The sequence below is a fragment of the Gambusia affinis genome, linkage group LG15 (assembly GCF_019740435.1).
Source record: "Gambusia affinis linkage group LG15, SWU_Gaff_1.0, whole genome shotgun sequence".
Taxonomy (NCBI): Eukaryota; Metazoa; Chordata; class Actinopteri; order Cyprinodontiformes; family Poeciliidae; genus Gambusia; species Gambusia affinis.
The window spans coordinates 7,172,846-7,194,311 of record NC_057882.1 but is presented as its reverse complement, the minus strand read 5'-3'; the positions used below and the strand labels follow the sequence as shown (position 1 = coordinate 7,194,311).

General features: G+C 40.2%; 1 protein-coding gene across 2 annotated transcripts in view; it reads right to left on the bottom strand.

Moving 5' to 3' along the window:
• ntm (neurotrimin) overlaps positions 1 to 21,228 on the bottom strand; it is a 253,225-nt gene extending 231,997 nt beyond the window's left edge. The window contains exon 1 of one of the 2 annotated variants that reach the window (XM_044140620.1): positions 20,494 to 21,228. In XM_044140620.1, the coding sequence (XP_043996555.1) occupies positions 20,494 to 20,563 (70 nt within the window). In that variant the 5' untranslated portion in view covers positions 20,564 to 21,228. The remainder of the gene's footprint in view (positions 1 to 20,493) is intronic. The other variant, XM_044140619.1, reaches the window with a different exon arrangement.
• Positions 21,229 to 21,466: the final 238 nt, after the last annotated feature.

Sequence of the window (21,466 nt, the reverse complement as noted above, 5' to 3'; positions counted from 1 at the left end):
ATATCTGAATATTTCAACATAAAAAAATTCAACATTTTTCATTTAAGAAAGCAAAGCTCATTTTGTGAATATCAACTACATAAGAGTGGAATATTTCAAGCTATTGGAAATTTATGGTGGAACTCCATAATCAGCTAAATCACTCAAAGTGCCTGCAAAAGTTTCCTGACCCTGAATTGGGCCGTAAGGCTGGGTCAGCAGGCTACACAATCCTGGGGAGTACTCCTGACCGACCAGATGCGAGAATGGTTTTATCATCTTAAATATGAAAATTTAAAAAGGCACAGGAGATGATTGTGGGGTTACATCAAACCCCGTTTCCGTCATGGGAGAAGAAGTGGCTGAGAAAAGTCATCTGGACAACAGACTGGACTGCAGACGCAGCGGTGAAGCCGTCTATAAGAAGAGTCGGAGCTTTTTGAGGAAGCAGAGATTCTTCAATGTTTGCAGCAAGAAGCTGCAGATCTTCAATGACTCTGTTATTGAAGAGCACCGTGCTGTTGGGGCAGCAGCATCAGAGCCAGGGCCCTAAAAGGCTCAACAACCTGATAAAGAGGGCCGGTTCTGTTCGGACCTCTGGAAGCATTTTACATGAAAATCTAGAAAATTATGGACAACCCTGACCGTCCTCTTCAGTTAGAGGTTTTTTCAAATTCATTAAAATACAGACTACGGGGCTCCGGTGGCGTAGAGGGTAGCGCGCCCCACGTTTGGAGGCCTTCAGTCCTCGACGCGGCCGTCGCGGGTTCGGTTCCCGGACCCGACGACATTTGCCGCATGTCCTCCCCCTCTCCTTCCCCCTTTCCTGTCAGCCTACTATGAAAAAAGGGACACTAGAGCCCACAAAAAGGACCCCCTGGTGGGGGGGGGGAAAAAAAATAAAAAATACAGACTACAACAGAAGATACTTCCTGCCCACAGCCATCAACATCTACAATAACTCTACAACTACATGAGTTACAGCATTAAAATTTCCCCTTGGGAGTTAAATACCCATTAGACGGCCTACGCTCTCCACAGGGAGGGCAAACCACAAAACGCCATTGCTAAAGAACGCGCCTGTTCACACAGTACTGTATTTAAGGAAAGTCATAGAAAGTTGAGCAGAAGGAAAAACTACTGTAGGAAATAGAAGAGATAAGGTTACCTGCAGCAATGAGAGAATCGTCAAGCAAAATTCACAGAATTTGAAGGAGCTTCGTAAGAGCTGATTCAGTGGTTCTCAATTGTTTTCAGTCTATAATTATTTATCCTGGCATAAAAGTATATAAAGGTTTTCCTCAATATTCAAATGTTTGTGACATACCTACACAAGGTAACCTGTGAGTCTAAACTGACCACAGAACAACAGTGAATGTCTGCATACATTATTTTCTCCTTTGTCCGTTTAATCCATGTTGAAAACGGACATCATCCCAGGATTTATCCTTCCTGGCATCTTCAGAAACAGTTTTACCTTTATGTGCGACACATGTTTAGAGCCGGGTGTAAAAATTGTTCAACGGTCCAAAAATAGCCAATATTCCATCATCAAGTTGTAATGAAGAAAGGCAGATCGCCCAATGTAGAGGCTACACATCTATCACAGCACAAAGAGGAACGATGTGATGACAGACACCCTTTTTTCAACCTGCTGCATTTCTACCTGTGCAGAGATGGACTCCATCTGATCTGAACTTAAAGCTGATTGCATCTCTGGCTTGTTTCTGTCTGTTTTTATTATTGCTACTCCAAAATCACAACCCAAACATTATTTTGTGAAATGAAGTCACATTCCCCAGAAAAAGCTTCTGGATTGCAAGTCGTTGTAATGAAGACTAAAGTGGAATTATTACAAGAGCAGAATGTGAATGAATTAGTACAATAGCTTATATATATATATGGAGTAATTGGAAATAGGAGTTTAATGCACAGAATAACTTTTCGTAGGAAGACAGAAAAAGGATTTTCCAAGCTGTGATATTTATGGTTTGCCATCATTTTTCATTGGTGGCAGCACATGTGCTTTCCTGCCAGTTTGTTTTTGAGATAAAACACGTGCTAAATGTCACATCACGAATGGGAAGTGGAATTACATTTGGCCAGTCGGAGTTACAAGCTGGGAAAGATTCGGTTTTAAAAGGCCTTCCTTCAGTCTTGCTGACCGCTCAGAGTCGTTTCACACTGAAAACCATATTCGCAGAATGAAGAACAGAAATTCTCACTGGATATTCATTTGTTGGTTCATTCGGTGCCTTATCTCTGTCCAACACACATTCATGTCAGTACAAACAGCAAATTAATGCACTGAAGACATTTTGCCAGTGCAAAATGTCTTCATTTAGCGGTGATTGAACCGTGAAAATCCTTACTGGCAGATTTTTGGGAATTGACCAAAAAATAAAAAATAAATAATCTTCTTTTTTTGTTAATCTTCAGTAACTGGAACAACATCTCACCATTTCTACAAAGAGAAGGCAACGATAGCTCCAACCAGGTGAACCCAGATATAGGACAGTCCACATATGGTAGAGATGATCGGGCCCTTGAGATTTAAATCTGCAGTTTAAAACTGAAATTTTTTTTTTGTAGGTCATCTTTGGACCTACAAAGATAAGGTAAATCCTTATCTTTGTAGGTTAAAAATAGCTAATTTTAAATATCTAATGTAAAAATTAGCTATTCAAACCTAGACTGTTTGAAACAAGGTTTCTTTATAAGCTATAACATCATTAACTTTGTTGTAACTTTCCCCAAAAAAAAAACAGCGCCACAACACAGTTATTTGTGTTGTGCAACGCCCTCACTTCCACCAATGAGTCGTTGATGGTTTCCAAGTGTTGGCATAACGGAGCGACCAAACATACTTTTCCCCCAGACATGTCAGCTGTCCACGTTTTGTCCAGAGCATCCGAGGGGATTTCACTGGCTGATGAAAATGTCTGGGTTTCCATCAGTTTTTCATGGCATCCTCAACTTGACTGGCGCTATGAATGTTATATATTATTTCTATTATTATTCCACAGCTCCTGCCTTACAGGACGGTCCGAAGTGAAAGGGGCATGTAACACACGGACACAAAAGCTAGAAGATGCCTGTGCAAAGTGAGTGAAGACAAATACATGAACTAAATATGTAAGCATACATTTAAAGAGTTTGTGTGAAACTCCTGATTTTTAGAAATTAAGATTTTTTGTGTCTATTTCTTTCCCAGGCTGACAAGATCTCCTGTTATTGTTACAGGTTAATTTTCTAACCTACAGAGAAGGGTAAGTATTAGGAATGATATTGATATTACAAATTTCAACTTCGCAGAAGAAAACAATAACAGAAGGGTCAGGACTGACATTGGAAAAGAAAATGGTTTCTCACAAACTCCAACCTGACAATAAAATGCCTCCCTTGCATATAAATCTTTGCCATCAGTAGAGAAAAACAGCGATGGTTTGTTTACACTTTGATCCTGTTTAATTTTTTTTGTTAGAAAAGGAATGGTTTGTTCTTAAACTTGTTGGTTGTACTTCACAGATATTCTGGTCAATGAAAATATTTAGGAGCCGTTTCTAGTTCAGTGTTGTTCACTTAAGTTTATACTCAGAGTTCCAGGAAGTTTTTCACCAAGCTTCTCTGTCTGGTCATTTCAAGCAAGTAACTGAAAATATGTATATATATATTTAAATAAATTAAATATGCCAGTAACCCTACAGACAGCCCAATAGTACTTCTGTTTTTTGAGAGCTCTGACTTGAGGAAGATTTCCCACTAGCACTTCCATTTCAAACCATTTCATTGCCGTTTTGTTTGTTTTTGGCACTCTTGTGCTGAAGAGAGAAGACGCATTTCGGGCTCAGGTTCTTTGCTGAAAGGCTGAATCCTCAGAACCAGATATTCATCACTCAGAACGTGAAGGCCCGTCTCGTGCTTAGCTCAGTCACACGCCGTCAAACCGAGGAGTTCTCCTCTACCGAACAACAAAAGCAGGGTGGCTGACGACCAGGAAATGCGCTGTAAATGGGAGCCTCTTATTAGTGCTCTGAGTGATCATTGAGAAAAACATTAAATTATGGAAGCGCAGGCTCGAGTGACAGGAGGCAATCACGCAGTCAGAGGGATATGTAATTGTTTTCTGATTTGTAATAATAGGGTGAGAGGAAACATTGGCCTGTCGTAATTGACAGTGAAGAACAAAGTTTTGCAGTGGAAAATTGGAATCCTCAGGGGATGTGAGCTCATAATATGAAAGAGAGAAAGCAAACCAATTTGAGTTTATGAGACAGAATAAATGTGTTTTAACATTACCAGTGCGTCTTCAAATGTGCAGGAGGAAGATAAATATGCTAATTCTTCACAACAGGAGTTTGTTGTCAAAGTGGCAGAGGGACTGGAAGTTAATGGCGGGGTCAAATGCCGCCTCTTCCTTTAAAATGTCCCAGTGTAACATTCCTGGAGGCACCGTTTTCACATCATATCCCTGTCAGGTCGTTTTCCAGTCCGCACATTCACAGAAATACATTTTCCCCTGGACTTGAGCAAGTCCTAAACTTGGCCTTAAACACAAGTGACATTTTGGACGGAACGACGGCCTTCGTTTCACCGCAGAAACCGGAAGGAACGACAGATTGTCCGAGCTTAGACTTATGAGTCTGGAGTCCGATGCCATCAAAGTTTTATCTTTAAAGCGTCATTTGGTCGGGATGGGGTTCAGTTTTTACTGCTGTGACGTCTCCGTCACTGAAGATCTTTAGCTCTGAATAAAATTTAGTGGTAGGTTAATATAGAGACTTCTTGTCTCTCAATGTTGTATCAGTGGCAGCTGTTATACATCGAGTCTCAGAGCCGAGGTGCTGAAGCCTCCAAAAAAAAAACAAAAAAACAAAAAAAAAAAACTGTCAGTTCTGTTTAGGAACAAATAACACTTTATATTGTATCAGATGCATTTTGCTGCAATATTGCAAATAAATGGGAACGTTTCTGAACACACAGGCATTCTACCATTCATAAATAATTATTACAACCTTTTAACATCTGTCTGTTCTGACAAAAAATTAAAAAAAATTTTAAGTCATTTATGTCTAAATGTTTTATTACTATTAAATGTTACACTGTGAATCGGTAGTCTCAGTGAGTACTGTTCCTCTGTTAGATGCCAGCATTTTTCCATTCCGGGAAAATTCAGGCTGAACAACTTCCCTCCGACTCAACAAAAAAAAACATTTGCAGTCAACAAAACTGACGTCTTTATCATCTCAGAGACGAGGTCTGGCACTTCATCTGCACTCCTGCAGGCCAACACTGTTATCTGTCAAACCCCAACTACTGCCGGATGTTACCATTTATCGGTGCATCTTGAGGAAGACTTGTACATACAGACAGAACCGTTTGCACTCTAGTTTAGTTTACTTTATTTTTAAAGACAAAAGTTTGCAAAAGCCACAAAGTTTTAGTCTAAAACTCTGATCTAAGGATGTGTAGGTTTAAAAAGAAAAAACTGCTTTTCATCTTTTGATGTATTTTGGTGGATTTGCTTCATTAATTAAAACTAGAGATTTAAAATGTAATAATAATCATTTGTATTTTGAGTGTGCAATTTCTTTGCCTTCATTTTCCCCCCCGGCATTTATTTTATTATTTCATTTTAAAGAAATATGGCTACACTTTTGAATTCAAAGCTGAGATAATAAGTTATGGACAAACTAATCAAAAGATTTGCAAAAGAAAAATTAAGTTCAGAGTAGTCGTAGTATTTCAAATTAAATTATTAATTCAATCTAAATCAATGGAGAATGTCATTGCTTAGAAATACAGATTTTATTCAAATATTTTAATTGTAAAGTCTGAAAAACTCAAACTTTTTTTTTTTTTTTTTACTAATCTGAATAATTTTTTCCCAACAATCCTGGAAAATGATTGAAGCAAATTCTACACTTCAAGGCTTTAAACTCTGCATATCCCCCCTATCAGCAACCTCAAAAACTGCAAAACATGAAAAGCCAATCCTCATCTTTATTAAAGTAAAAATACAGAAACGTCTGATCAGACAAAAATCCCCATCAGCACTCAGTCTTGAAGTAGACCGAGTACCGATATTTTAGTGCCAAAAATCACTTCAACAGCACAAAACTTTTTCTGCTCCATATTATGGACCAGGAGGTCGCAACACTGAAATCCCAAGGAGTTTAGATACGGGTGAAAATTTCACACAGGCCTGTAAAACCACATGTGATGATGATGAATGTATAGCAGCGCGACGCGTCAAATAAAATAAACAAGGCCATGTTTCTTGAGCTAACAGCACAGTGGAGAACATGTCGGCTCAAGAAGCAGACGGCTTAATGGTTCAGAGTTTTAGAGCTTCATTTTATTCTTTCTTGACTTTTTCTTCTTTATTCTTGGTCCCAAGAATAAATCCTCATTTGACATATCTGGCCGGGCATGCTAAAAAAAAAAAAACTCTGGGATTTCACTGGAACAGGAGAGGCTGCAGTGTGTCGTTAAGGAATATAAGAAAAGAAAAACGGCATTTGATGTATAATGTGTGAAAAGTAGAAACACGGCACGTTAGCATCATTCTTAGTATTAATCTAGTTGACGTTAGTTTATCACTGTACAAGAACATAGTATAATTTTAAAAATGCATTATACAAGAGGCACAAAACAGAAATTAATTAAGTTATAACTGCAATATTTCTGAGTTTTTTCTAATAGGTCTAACAACAAGATTATTACAGAGAAGTAAGATAATGGGTCATAATTTAGAAAAAAACCTGCAATATTTAGAACTACAACTAATTACAAGCGTCGTATTCGGTGCATTTCATTTCAGACTATAAAATTGTTCTTTAAGATCATTTGTGCCACATTCTTGGCCACAGAAATGGCATTTTAGCACACAACGCAAATGCAGCAAAGTGAATAAAAAAAAAAAAATAAAAAAAAAACACTCAAGGAGCATCACATAGCTCTCGCTTCAAAACATTCATAGCTGATAAAAGCAGCATGTGTGAAGTCTGGTTAGTGGGGAAAGAAGGAAGAGGACTCAAAGCAACGCTGATATCCAGTTTCTTGGCAACTTAAATTTGTGCCCCGGTTGCTAAGACTGTTGGGAAGAGGAGCCGTCCAACACGGAGCACGTCTCGTTTCTCTCATCCACATCCTGTTTTCTCTCTTCATTCTCTCACTGCCTCCTTACCTTCTTTTCTCCCTCTCTTCTCCCCAGCTGTACTCCTTACCTCCAGCACGCCACGCTTTCCATTTCTCTCTGATTAGCCCCCCGTCCACTCAGCTCACAGTTGGTGGATGGTTTTTGGTCCCTTTACCCTCTTTTTCTGCTGAAGGCAGACAAATAAAAACAGCTTTCTCTTAAGGATGATTACGTTGCGTCCTCTGAGAGGGACAAACAATATTGCATGAAAAGTATGGTGTATGATAGCTCCTAAGCATAACATTCCCTTCTTACAGGGAGTCTTTACAGAGTCAAGCAATGTCTTTCTGTTGTCACGTTCGGTAGTAAAGAGAACCCGATTGTAGAGTGGATGAAAAAATATACAACATAAGTGAAGACGGGAAACTTACAGAGAGAATTAATGGTGGACATGAAAACGCAGGGAACTATGAAAATAAAGGAGTGCAACGGAAGGAACCAGTGGAGAGCAACGTAAACCATAAAGCTTAAATATACTGAGGGAAAGGACATGGTGCCCAGTAACCTGCCTGATCAGAAGGACAAATCAGAGGTAAATGAAGGCAGCTGGGGAACAGGTGAGCAGGGCAACAAGATGGCAGGCAGAGAAGACAAGATGACTAAAGCAGAGAGAACAAAAAGAGGAAAGAAACTAACATAAACACACAGAAATAACCTAAAATAAAATAAAACAATGCACAAATAAAGAGAATTAACTAACACAAGGAAACAACTAAAATAAGATCTCAACAATTGAGCAATAAAAAAAAAATGATAAAACAGAAACCTACATGTCCAAACACCTGCAGAGGAGAACATCCGTCTGCAGCTGTGATAAATAAACTGACCAATCACTCCTTCCTCTGTGAATGTGAAGTCCCACAAGTCCTGTATTACTTTCCAGGGTGAGTAGAGGATGTTGCACTGAAGTGAAAAGGTTATCCTCTGTGCAGAGAAATCACCTCATATATAACCAGGTAATTACTTTTCCATGCCTTGTGGTGTAAATCAATAACCCCAGAGGTTCATGGGTCCGACAAAAGTAGCTGCACCTTCAGTCACATGCTTTCACTTCTGACCTTTGAGTCATTATCATCCTGTACCTTGCAGGTACTTAGCCATTTCACTGCAAAAGTAAATAGTCGTGTACGTCACTGGCCTGAGTCGTCTTTCCATTAATTATATCATTTTTAAGAAAGACTTTCTAAGTATGCTCATTGGCCATTTTGTTTTAATTTTCTTCATGTCCAATTCCAAGAGCAGAGCAGTCGGATGCGAGACTCCTCTCCTGTGGAACAAAATGTGATGCAGAGCCATCTCTTCTCTTCTGCTGTCATCTGTTGGGGCATCAGCATCAACAACCTGAGATCTCTGGAGATGATGGTGCAAAGAAGGATTTGACATTAAAAAGAAAAAGATAAATCCAACAGATTACAGACAACCCTGACCATCTACTTCCTGAGACTGTCATTGCAAAACTGTGTCTTCAGCCAGTGGCCTCTTCGAGTCCGCTGCAGTACAGACAGCTACAGGAGTACTTCCTACCCAGAGCCTTCAAAATCAACAGTAACTTTCTAATTTCCCTTTGGGATAAATAAAATGGCATTATGCATGCAGAGTTTACACATTTGTGTTTTTAATGTTAATACTGTAGTGTGTGAACCATGACAGATTTCCTTTTGAAACAAATAGTTTTGTCTGCCATCACATCGTGCAGAACAACAAACAACTACAAGTACTTTCATGGTACTTAAAAAACAAAAAAAAAGTGTGTTTACGCAAATGCTTCCTCGGTTTTCTCACAGGCATTAAATGAACGCATCGTGCAAAATGTTGAGTTTAAAATCTTCCCTAAGATCATGTCGGCTCTGGAAGTCGGGGGTCAAATCGCAAACTTTTTCGGCTGAAATCCTGAGCAACACTTTCAGGTTCCTGATCCGAGAATATTTTTGCATACTGATGGCAAAATTATCTCCTTGTTACCGCGTTGTATGGCAAAAGGATTGCCTGTGCAAAACAACTTCCACCATCTGCTGAGATAGATAGAGTCTGTCAGGATCTTCAAAGAGGTGAAGTAGCTTCGACACGGAACCGATTCATTCTCAATCCCCACGATTTACATATTCAGATAACATTTTAGCTGCTCTATCCCACCCATAAATGAGTCAGACTATTGATGATCCCACTGTAGGTTAACCTTCACTAAGTATACACCAGTGTATTTGTACCCTGTATTGGCTGTGTGTGGGAGGCCAATCACAGGTCGGGAAACAGACCCGACGCAACCCAAACCGCATCCCGACGCACAGCATGTCCGTCTCTGAATGGGTTTCAGTCGACAGGAAACATGAGTGCAGGCGTACGGTGGGAGGAAAATCGGAGAACTCGAAGCCAATCAGCATTAATACAGCAACAAGCAGAGCTGCTAAAGTGAGGACACAAAGACTTCTGTTAGTCTCCTACGGAGAATTAGATGAATACACAAAAGGCTTGAGTTTCAGCCTTTGTTTTTGCCTTTCATGTTTGAAGCACATAATTGGGAAGATAAATATAGATTCTGAAGCTGCCAGGAAAAAGAAATGCCTGGTCGTTTTCTTGGCTGCAGGTGAGCCTAAAAGAAAGGACGTCCCAGTAAGAGATCACTGAGGATTTACAGAGAACTGGCCTCACCTTCCAACCGGAGCCGGCTGATCCGCGTGGATTCTGCTTCCTGGATCACTCCGCTGTGCTCTACGATGTCTTTTGTAAAAGCCACGCATCATCTGAAACTGACACTTTGTTGTTCAAGGTGAAAGTATTGTAAATATTTAAGGCTAGATTATTGAAGATTCACAAATTGGTGCAGCGGGTTAAAGGACTCAGGGAAATGGGTAATTCTTGAACCACATAAATGGATTAGGCTATAAGGAAAGACAGTAAAGGAAAATAAGAGTTTTTATACTCGAGGCCATGAGGTTTATTTTAAGCTACATGTTGAGCGCTGTGGGTTTCTCTGCACTATGGCATGTTTTAAATGAAGAGGGAGGTTGTGTGATATTTTACTGCACCTAGATAATATAGGACCCATGGCATTGTTTTGATTCCAGATATCTGTGCACAGACGGCACGTTGGAGCATGGTGAGGGCAGTGTTAGGGCAGTGTTGTTCTATTTAAGACATTCAGCTAAATTTGACTTTTTGCTCCGCATGCTGCCGTCCACGTAACCAGGAAGGCGGAAACAGAAAGAGGAAAAATTATAAATTTTTCATTTCATGACTGAGTAGACACACGAGACTCTAGCAGCACACAAGTCAGGAGATGGTTGTACGTATGTGGCTTTAAGCTTTGCAGCAACCCCAGAATATACGACGATGCAGCTGCATCCCAAAAATGACTGAGGGACATCAGACTGCGGCGAAAACGACTCCATTTAAATACAAGCTGCTGAGTTCGATGGCTACATTTTTTCCAGAAGCTTCTCACAACAGTTTGCTGCTTATACAGCACAGATGTAAAAGAGTCCGTTTTAAACGCAAATGCGCTTTTTCAGCTCTGCCTACAGATTTTCTCTGAGCCTGAGATTAGGGCTTTGTTACGGCCCATTTGTACCCGAGCCTCAACTTCCTGACTGATGCCTAGAGATGTTTTTTTTTTAATATATTTCTGCATAATGTTCTTTCTTCATGTTGTCGTCTACTTCGTGCTGTGCCCCAGGTCCCTGCTGCAGCTGAGAACTGACACAACAATCTGCTGTCGAGGCCAAAGGTCAATGGTGTTTTAGGAAAATCTAAGCAAATTGATTTTATTTGAAGCCTATAATTTCAGTTTTATCAATGGACTCAATGAAATGAGTCACTTTTGACTTTGAGCTTCATGTTAAATTAACTTGACTGAATATGTAGGATGTTTGTTCTCTTTTGCTCCATGTTATGTACAGATATTGTAAAAAAATATTTTTTTTAAAAAGGAGGTTGAACTCCCTATTCACTCAGGTGTTTAGACAAAATAAGATTTCTGTATAATATAAAACTAGGGCTGGGCGATAAATTGATTTTGTCGATTATTCAAATTTTCTGTTTATGAAGATTATGGAAAATTTTGGAAAATCTGGATTTTTTTCCCACCAATGAACTACTGAGGGTTTTATTTATTTTTTTTTTACCAATATTGTAAAAAAATTTTAAAAAAAGACACTTTCAAAGACAGAAAACCCGAAAATTTCCAATTACATATTCTGCCAGTTTCCCTGGCTATCCTGAACATCCATTAAACATCCTGGCTGAAGCCTGGAGGAGCCTGTTAGAAGCACTGGTAGTTTATGCATAACCTGTGGTCTGCATGCACCACCATGGGCTGGTTAGAGAATCTGAAGCAGAACTGACTATGCTGACCTCATGTAAAGGCAACAACCAGATCCCTCCCACACCAGGCTGGCAACACTACAACTAATCTGATCAAAGTTGATGGTGGTTCAGATGCTACGTGTGTGTGTGTGTGTGTGTGTGTGTGTGCTGCTCCCTCCCTGGTTTTGGATACAAGACGGGATCTCACCCAGCAGCAGGGGCGCCACCAGGAATCTTGGGCCCCATGACCACCCTCCACCAGCTGCTGTTGCAATTTTTTAAGTCTATTTGACCCACAAAAAGCGTCACAATTTTAAAGGCTTGCACCTGCCTTGCTTTCTTTGGTCCAATACTGATGTTAGGACAATATTTACTGCTCATGAATTTTACATCCAACAGTCCACATCCAGTATGCAAGTTGGGTGCTTAATTTTAATTTTAGTTTACTGGAATGTTTCTCCCCACGAGCAACAGTCATTGGCAGCATGCAAAATACACATAAAGCAACCCAGACTTCTCAAAAAATGCTATGTAGTTGTATTTTATTCAAGCTGCAGTAAGTAACTTTAATAAAAAAATATGTTTTCTCTACATTGGTTAAAGTTGTCACCATGTTTGAACATTGAAATCACCACTCATAACCTTTCAGTTTTTAGATGTGCCACAGGTGCAAAACACTGGAATGAAATGGCTTAATTACCTCCTCCGTGTGTAGATCAGTTCTCCAGAGCCTTAATGACTTAATTATTCTATTCAGGTGGTGCATCAGAGGCACATCTAAAAGCTGCAGGACTGGAGTTTGACACCCCTGCACTAAGGCATCCATGAAAGGCAAAATGTTAAATATCTGCATTAATATTTCATGTTTTATAGAAACCAATCTCATCTTTGGATACATGTAGTGCCACATCTGTACATGCCAAGTGGTGCTGTGGCTCTGCGCACACCAAAACCCTGCAGCAGTCAGACTTCAGAGGAGTTAAGCAAGACTCAACCTTACTAACAGGAAGCCTCTGATCAATTGCAACTCCTTGAACAAGGATATCTCAATGGCAGGCAGCTTGCAGAGCAACGAGCAGCAATGTTATTATTTGAACTGAGGCCCCTATGTTCTTAAGAGACTGTGCACACGGCAGAGTACAACTTGAAAGCTGCTCCACCTCACATACAGCCTCAGAGGAGGAGAACTTCTCTGCAGCAGGAGCGGAGGAGCTGCTGCAGGCTGCCTGAACGGTCTGCTTCAACTCACACACACTAGGAGTTGTGTACAACGGCCGTCACAGCGCTCAGGTTGTCTTAAGTACAGTTTTGACCCAACGGTAAGTTTTTGGGCTGTGGTAGGGAGCCAGAGCACCCCAAAAAAAAAAATATAAAATTGTATGAAGGATCCAGGGTTGGGATTCAAAATGAAGACCTTCTAGTTTCAAGGCAACAGTACAACCCACTGTGCCATATTATTTCAGTGATGCATTCAAACCATTTCTATTTGTATTTCCAGGGTGGAATGATTATAAAATTATGGTCAAATTGAACGGGATCTTTCTCTAATCCAAACCGGGTTAGATTTACACATACAAAATAAAGTACATGCATAAACAGTTTGAACACCGACCTTCAACAAGCTTCTGTCATCAGTCAGGTTGGATATCTGACCACTGTTGCTGGAAGAATATTGTAGCATCAATGTAGCAAACAAATGTGATCCAAAGCCTTTTCTTTCCTTTTACACAAATCAGACCTTCTTTTTTTTTTTTTTTACGACAGTCCGAATCCCGATGCCCCCCCTCACCCCGCCCCCGAGTCGGGTGCGCCTGCAATCAAAATGGTGAATTTGCATTTTATCCGACTTTTACGTCATTGATGTGAGAGAAGAATAGAAATATCATTTATAATAACGGGGAAATCCCAGTGCAAGAGTATTGAAGAGACAGGCAAAGTAAGTAGATTCACACAAACGTAAGAATATGAAGTTTATAAAACCCGTAACGGGACCTCAGTCCACAACGCGGCCCTCATGGGTTCGAGTCCCTCTCTCTCACACACAACCCCCTTTCCTGTCTGACAACTATTAAATAAAGGCCACCAGAATCAAAGAACTTTTTTTTTTTTTAAAGTCTAATAAAATAGTTTAGAAAATGTAAAATAACAATAAGTGACGATAAAAATTGTGTGACGGAGGAGGTGTGCAAATACCAGCAAAAGTATTTTCACCAAATGAGTAAAACTGAATATATTTAAACACATTGATTTTGTTGGGAGTAGTAATGATAATATAGTCTTTCAGCTGCTGGGAGGAAAAATCTGCAGTGACACATTTAGGATGTAGAGGTTTGTCACTGAAGGAGTTCTTCAGCTCAGCAACAGCTTCATGCATGAAGATCATCTCCAGAAAGTCTGAGGGGGGGAAAAAAAAAGATAAAAAGATATTAAAAAGATACCTGTAGTCAAGCCTTCAACCCCACAATGGGATCTTGTGGAAAACTTGTGGGATCAAGTTTGGTGGTGTGTTTTTCATAAAAGTGATCAGCTCAACCACTTTAGCTGACTGGTAAGGAATGCTAGTTAGGAATAGGATAAGATGTCACAGCAGTGACAGCTGGTTACCATCATGAGAAGGTCCCTGGTTGCACAGATCTCCTATTTAACAATGTTCCTGCTTGTCAAATTAATAAACAGATTACTTGCAAATATGTCTACTTTGGTCAAACTCCAAGTCGTCCAATTCAACTCTTGGTTGGTCACCAGATGTAAAGTGCATACTCAACTCTGTCGCTCATGCCACAAATGTATTTTCCCCCCATACAAACGTGGCACTGTTTAAAGGAAATTAAACTTTCCAACAAGATATAATTTATTTCCAAGGCGTTTATTTTAACCAAGATATAATAGACTAAAAACTAATTTTACTAAGGGTGTTTTCACAGTAAACTCGGTTCAGTTGGGGACCAAAGTTGTAACATTTGTTACATTTTCAGCTGCTGCAGTTTGCTTTCACACCGCAATCAATGTCTAGAGACTCAAACCCTTTGAAAGCTACGTTCCCCCTCATCCTCCTCTGGCCTGTGGTGCTGCTGCACCAAGAACTACCAAAGGAAACGACACAAAACCTCAGAAGAAGACACTGGGCGCAACTTCCTTCTACAGAAAATGTAGCATCAGATTGCATTGGTTGTGGAATTTCTGTTTTGTCTTTTGTAAAAAGACCATTTTTGCGCCAGTGCTAGACTCACATTTGTTTTTGATTGTATCTGCAGTCTGTTGGAGAGGTCACAGAGCACAGAGCACCGACCGCAACCAAACTGAGACCTAGCTTTTTAAGGTGGACCAGAGTTCACTTTTTTGGTCTGCATCAGAGCTCGATTGCACAGTTACAGTACAGTTGCATTCATACCTCCCCAAATGAACCGGAGTTTATAGACAAACAAGCTACAGTTCGACTAAAGCAGACTGAAAAGGGTTGGTGTGATTGAGCATAATCTTGGTAAGTGTTCAGGAGGCTTGTTCTTTAGCTGGAAAAACAAAAACTCCCGCTAGCAATTAAAACCAAGAATTTTGGTTTTGTGTAGAGGTTCGACTGAAAGCTGGAATAAAAAAAAAAATTTTTTAAAAGAGGAAAAAATGTTGTTGTGTAGTTCCATTTTTGTAGATTCTTCCTGTTTTTAAAGATGGTTCTTTAAAAACAGAGAAGATCTGCATGATACTAGACAATCTTGCAACGTTGAGAATAAAAGTAAATATTGCAATGACTACATCAGTTGCTGCACTGGTCCTTTATCTCCCTATTTTTATGTTTCTGATTTGTGATTCCATCTTTCCAGTGAAGCCATTTGTGTCCGGTTTCAGGTTCTGCATCTTTGGCTAACATTTTATGTTAGGATTAAAAGAAAAAAAATGCAAGCTCATAACACTTGGAATACATTAGCCAGAAATCAATATGTTCCAAACAATCTTCTGCAAAATGAACATTGAGAAACACTGATATCGCGATGGGAATTTATTGAGCTGCCCTAATGAAGGAGATTATATATAACATGAGCGCTCTCCATAATTCCAAGGTCAGTGACAATTTTTCAATTCTGGTAGCACAATTACTTTTTTCTCTACTTTTGTATTGATGGTTTGTCATAAAGGAGTCGTTGGTGGATAAGACAACAGCTGAATGCTTCAGCCTCTCCATTTAACAGCTGAAAGAATCAGCAATCGGTAAGCATGTTTTACTTTGTCAAAGAAACTTTGCAAGGATGCACCTTGGAAGTTTCCCCCACTTTATGCTCAGATCTTGAACTATGTTTGGTCAAGTGTTTTGAAACATGTTGAAGTACATAATAGGTACCGGAATACAGTGAACCCTCGCTGTAACGCGGTTCACCTTTCACGGCCTCGCAGAGTTTTTTTGTGTAGTTCTTTTTCCCACAGTGCATTGTGTTCTGCGTCCTGATTGGCCAAACAGTCGCCGCACTTCTTCTCGACCTGAGTGCCAATAACGTTACGGTATTTAAATATACAGCTTGGCAACTATTTTTGCCCAGAAGAAAAAAAAGAGCGGCAACAACCACTGATAATGTTCTTCTCTCGAAAAAACACACCTGCACTACAGGCTTCAGAAGAAAGAGACACCAGAGAGCAGAGTGAGGCCGCAGCATCACAGTGAAATACACAAGTCACAATTTCTCCTACTGTGCTCCATATTGATGATTAAAATGATTATTTTACTGTAGTTTTTCGTAACAAAGCGTTCTATTTGTTTTAAAAAAAGCTTAGGCCTGAAAACAGGCTTTGTTCTTTGGTTTCAATATAGAATATTTAATTGTGCTGTATAACAATTGTAGAAAAATAAAGGTAACTACTTCACGGATTTCGCCTATCACGGGTTTTTTTCAGAACGCAACCCGCACGAAAAAAGAGGGTTCACTGTACACAAAATGATACACGTACTTAGGTATGTCAGCATAACCAAGATAATACAAATACTTGAGTATAATACGCATTATGTATTGTCTGGTGTGACTTGTGGAGTACCTGAACTCTGAGGTATGTTTTAGCCTCCGTCTTCATGGTGAATTTTACTTCATTTGAATCTAAACATCACCTTCAAAATCTGGGTGAGTGGAAAATATGTCACGCCATAAACTTGAAAAAATGCAAATATTACTCAAAAGGGAAGCTGGTGGTACTTTTTTTCTTATTATTATTTTTACTATCCCGTTCTGAATTTTCTGTTTTCTAAAGGTTGTTTATAAAATCTTAAATAGACGATCAGTAAATGGTCGTCTATTGTGTCGCCTTTCCAATGCATTATTTAGCTTGACGGCATGTTATTGTTCCACTACTGTTTTATATCTTATATTTGCAGTATGGGTATCCACTCTTTGTGTTTTTTAAATTACTCTATGTCAACATTAATGAAAATATTCCATCTATGAATGCTTTGATCTCAAACGACAGACTGTTGTCGTGGTTGAATGACGTGCTAATTTAATCTTGCATTGTTTGCATTTGGTTTCAGTTCAGATAATCTTATAAAAGAGCTCCACAGAGAATATTCTTAGCTTTTGCTCAAGGGTTGAGCTTTGACCTTGAGGCACACACATAATAATAATAATTAGACATAGCCTCTGTCTTATTAAGAGTCTGCCTTCTTCTTACCAAATTTAATTAAACACCACGTATTTATCTGTGGTAGCAGAAACGTATTGAATTGAAACAAGATGGCGGCGTATCAAACAGACTTCCCCTGAACCCTTACGGTTCCCATACAGCGTAATGACCATTGGATGATTCATAATTCAATGTCCATCCATAATTCACTCCAGCTGTCATTCAAATAACTCCACAGGTACATCGTCTGTCTGCCAGCCCAACACTTCAATCCAACGCTTCTGCTGCTTTTTTGCAAGTTGGTGTACTTTGGCAATCACCTTGCCAGTTTTGTCCCGATATAAAATGATACTCATATTTTTATCTACAAAGCAAAACAGCCAACAAAAACATCACAGTTCTTTAACCGTCCCATGTGTATTATCTTTTGTTTAGTACCATGCTGCTGAACCTGTTAACATCCAAAATGGGAAACAGAACCTGAAATCCATAAAGGGTTTAGTTAAAGTCTGATTGGTGTTTCTCTACTTCTTACCCGAGTCTGGAAACCAAAAGTGCTCCAGATTACAGCAGGTGAGGTTTTTGAAAACCAGATCATCATGTGAAAATATGTTTCAGACAATCAATGCACAGTGGAAAAAGCTAACTGAAGACCGGTGCATTAATGTGTCCCCTCCCTCTTTGTCCCAACTCTTTCACATCACCCTGAGATGCATCTTCATTCTACAATCCACAGCAGAACAGATGCTTTCATAGTCGAAGGCGGAAAGTCAGGAGTGGCACCAAGATGCATCGCTGAACATGTGGGGGTTGTAATAAGATGCACATCAGGCTGTCAGTCAAATCTAAAAACCATCCGCCAGAATGAGGTAGACGCATGGCAGCTTCAAATAGATCAGTCGTGAAGTTAATTCCCTCTAAAAATTCACACCCACAAAAAAAATTAGAGAATTCAACTGCGTTTCGACGGATGTTGTAATATCTGAATGACAGCGCTGGCTGCAGGAATGCATCCACTCTCCCGTTTTCTACCAGAGGGTTTATACCAGTAAATCCTGTGTGAAACGGTTTTGCATGGCAGTGGGGGATAGAAGTCCCACCGCCACTGAGCCGGAGTTTCTCCACTCGTCTACATTTGCTCTGCTTAACCACAGAAGACCGCATTGTTTTTTTTTTTAATGGGTTACATTTATCTACGTGTATAACTTAATTAAAATATCTCTCAGGACAAACATGAAATATCTCCTTGCAGTAAGTTCACGATTAATGGAAATTTCTCTGCCGAGCGCAGATTATTTCTTCTTTTCTTTTTTTTTTTACAAAATTAAATATTGAACATTTTCAGATGATTTTTATATCCGTATTTCCTACAGAGACTACAAACATTCATTCAGCTCTTTAGAACCTGCACAGAATCAACTGCAATGTAGATTTATGTAAACCCACCCGCAGAATCTGCTTTGCTCTCGGAGCAAAGAGCATTTTAAAACAGCCACAATTAAAACTGCGAGGTCGTCTGTTGTTGTCCTGGTAGTGCATGAATGTGTTGTATTCTCAGATTCCAGTCATCCGCTAATTTCCTGATGCACCAGTTGTACCTCTAAGTACGCTACCAACTCAATGATTATTCTTATCTCACTCTGTGTGCAATAATCTGAGTCTGCAAATGTGTTTCAGATTGATTTGATCTGGATTGAGATCAGGGGAAGACAGGCACATTGGCCAGTGCCTTAGGTTAGTCCAGCTGACACTCGTTTGCCCAGTACTGGCACCCTGACTGGTCTGCAGATGCGCAACAACAACCTGTGAGGCACAGTGCCTGTCTGTGTATCCGTGTCTGGATAACCAGGCGGGTTCTCCAGAAATCTGAGCTCCGGTAGCTTTATTTGTTGGACGGGACCAAGTGACCAAGTCTTCCCTCCCCACACGACCCTGTGGACGATCGGTTCTTACCTTGGACAACTTTTGATAGGCGCCAGCTGCATTTCTGCCACAAATGTGCCCAAATCTCTGTCTAGATTCAGCTTATGCAATTGTAGTGTTTCCGTTGAAGAAGACATTAAATTACAATCAGCTTGTATGCCATGAGTTATTAAAGCCGATGGCAGTGATGGATGTAAACAGTTGCATGAGAAATGCATTTCAGTATCAGCCGTTCAGCTGTGGGAGCAACGAGCCCCAACAAAATGAAAAAGTGTAAACTTTCCCACTTCAGTTTTTAAATAATATTCTAAAATGCATAGAATACAAGCATCACCTAACAAAATATAACTTGAATTTGTTTGGAAGAACTTGCATCTACTGTAAAAAAAAAAAGTGTAGAATTAATGTACGTGTATCGTTTTTTTGTTGTTTACTTGGATTCCTGGGGCCCTGTGGAGCCTTTACTGACCGACTCACGGCTCCACGCCGGTTCAAAGCCCAACTGTGAAACTCGCTGCTCGCGCCATGACAGTCTGACCCTCGTCAAAACTTGAACACTTAAACACCAAGCCATTTTTCTGCTTCTAACACATTAGCTTTGAGGACAAAATGTTCACTGGCTGCATACAACATCTCTCCCCCCCCCCGTCTTTTATTGATTTCATTATTTCACTGATTCATCAACTCACTGGTGTATTCAACTATTCCATCCGGACTCCAAGGGTAATTATGGAAGGACGAAGAGGAATCACAGAATAATTGTAAACTGGCGATAAGAGTTTGAAAGTAGAAGGAAAAAAAAAAAGAATAAATCCATAACGTTTAAATCGGGGACTCGACTTTCACATTTGGGTTGATTCAGGCAAGAGCTCCATATTAGCAGCCCTCAAAACTCTGGAGCATGAACGGGCTGCTTAATGCCAGGTGTAGACAAGGTTAGACATGCTGAGCTGGTCCAATACCCCCATCACCTCCCTCCAGCCCTGGAGAAGAATGCACGGCTCAACTTGTGTGACCTGCCCACGCTGTCGATGCGAATTAAATAACTAATGCGCAAATCAACTTCGCAGCGCAGAGATGCCGGGAGAACGACAGAGGGAAAGGACAGGCGCATCGTGCAGGTGTATCACAAAGACGCTGCAGAAACACTTCACCTCCTCTCGCTTTTCTACTTATTACCGACAAAAACATAAATTAAAAAAATTCTAAAAATCAACAACCCGACTACTTGGGATCATCCGGATATAGGATTAAACTTTCAAAGAGCAGTCCAACATCACCGGTGTAAAAATACTTCCGAGACAGACAAGAGCGCTCAGCCGCATCTCACTAATCGCTTTACTGAAGTAGAAGCTTAGCCGGCAGTCATGATGCGGTCAGCAAGGAGCAGGAAACCGGCGGAGACATCAGCAAAGCGCCCCGCTAATTGCCAACAACCCGACAGCATGCAAAGCACAGACGCGACTAGAAGAAGTGCTCCAACATGTTACCTTGCTCCATCAACAGGATGGTCATTCCGATCAGCACAGCCCAGTACAGCGGATTCTTCATGCTGCCCATCGGTCGGCTGACTATGCTGGGGGGCTTGGAGGGAGGTCGACTCGGAAATAAGTCGGAAATCTTCTGAAAATCCACAAAAGTCCAATTCTCCCAGTCCTCCGAGGTGACTGGGAAAACATCCACTGACTGCAGCGCGCAACAAAACTCCCACCTTCAACAGTGAGGATCCGGGAGGCGAGTAGAGGGGAAGCTGCCGGCACGCGCAGCAACCACTTCCGGCCAGTCTCCATCAAATAAGAGACACCTGCTGGGTACTCCTGTGAACTCTGGCCGACGGCTGGTCTGGCGCTTTTATTTTGAAGCGCCGATCAACCCACCTCCGGATATAATTTATTTAAATTAGCTGAAGCGGCGCTAATAATCACTTTTTGTGGCGGTGCAGCTGGCGTTATTTAGCCATTGTTGGCCTTTTTTGCAACCAGCTCGATAATTAAAAAAAAAGTAAGACATAAGCTTCACGTGTTCCCGTGTTCTAATCTAAAACATGCTGAAGATAACCTTTTAAATATTACGTTTCGGGAAAAACTCATTTAACAAAGAAGGACGACTGAATGAGCCACAGTGTCATTCAAACTCTGGAGATTTTAGTCAAGACGAGTATCTTCTGATGAGGATCAGGATTAAACTTGTTCTGCCTAATGTTACCTTGACAGAAAGCTGTGACAGAGACGCAACAATTAGTGTTTTTTATTTATTTATTTATTTATTATTATAGTTTGTTTAGTTTTGTTTGTTAGTTTGATTGTTTTGAATAAAAACCTTGTCAGAAAATCTGTTTGCATTATGTTTCAACGACTGAAATATGCTGGGATGAATGAGTAAATACTACACATAATTTTAAAAAAAAAACTACTTGTCTGGTTCAGCAACATGTTTTCCAAAGGTTTTACTTTATCTCTCTTT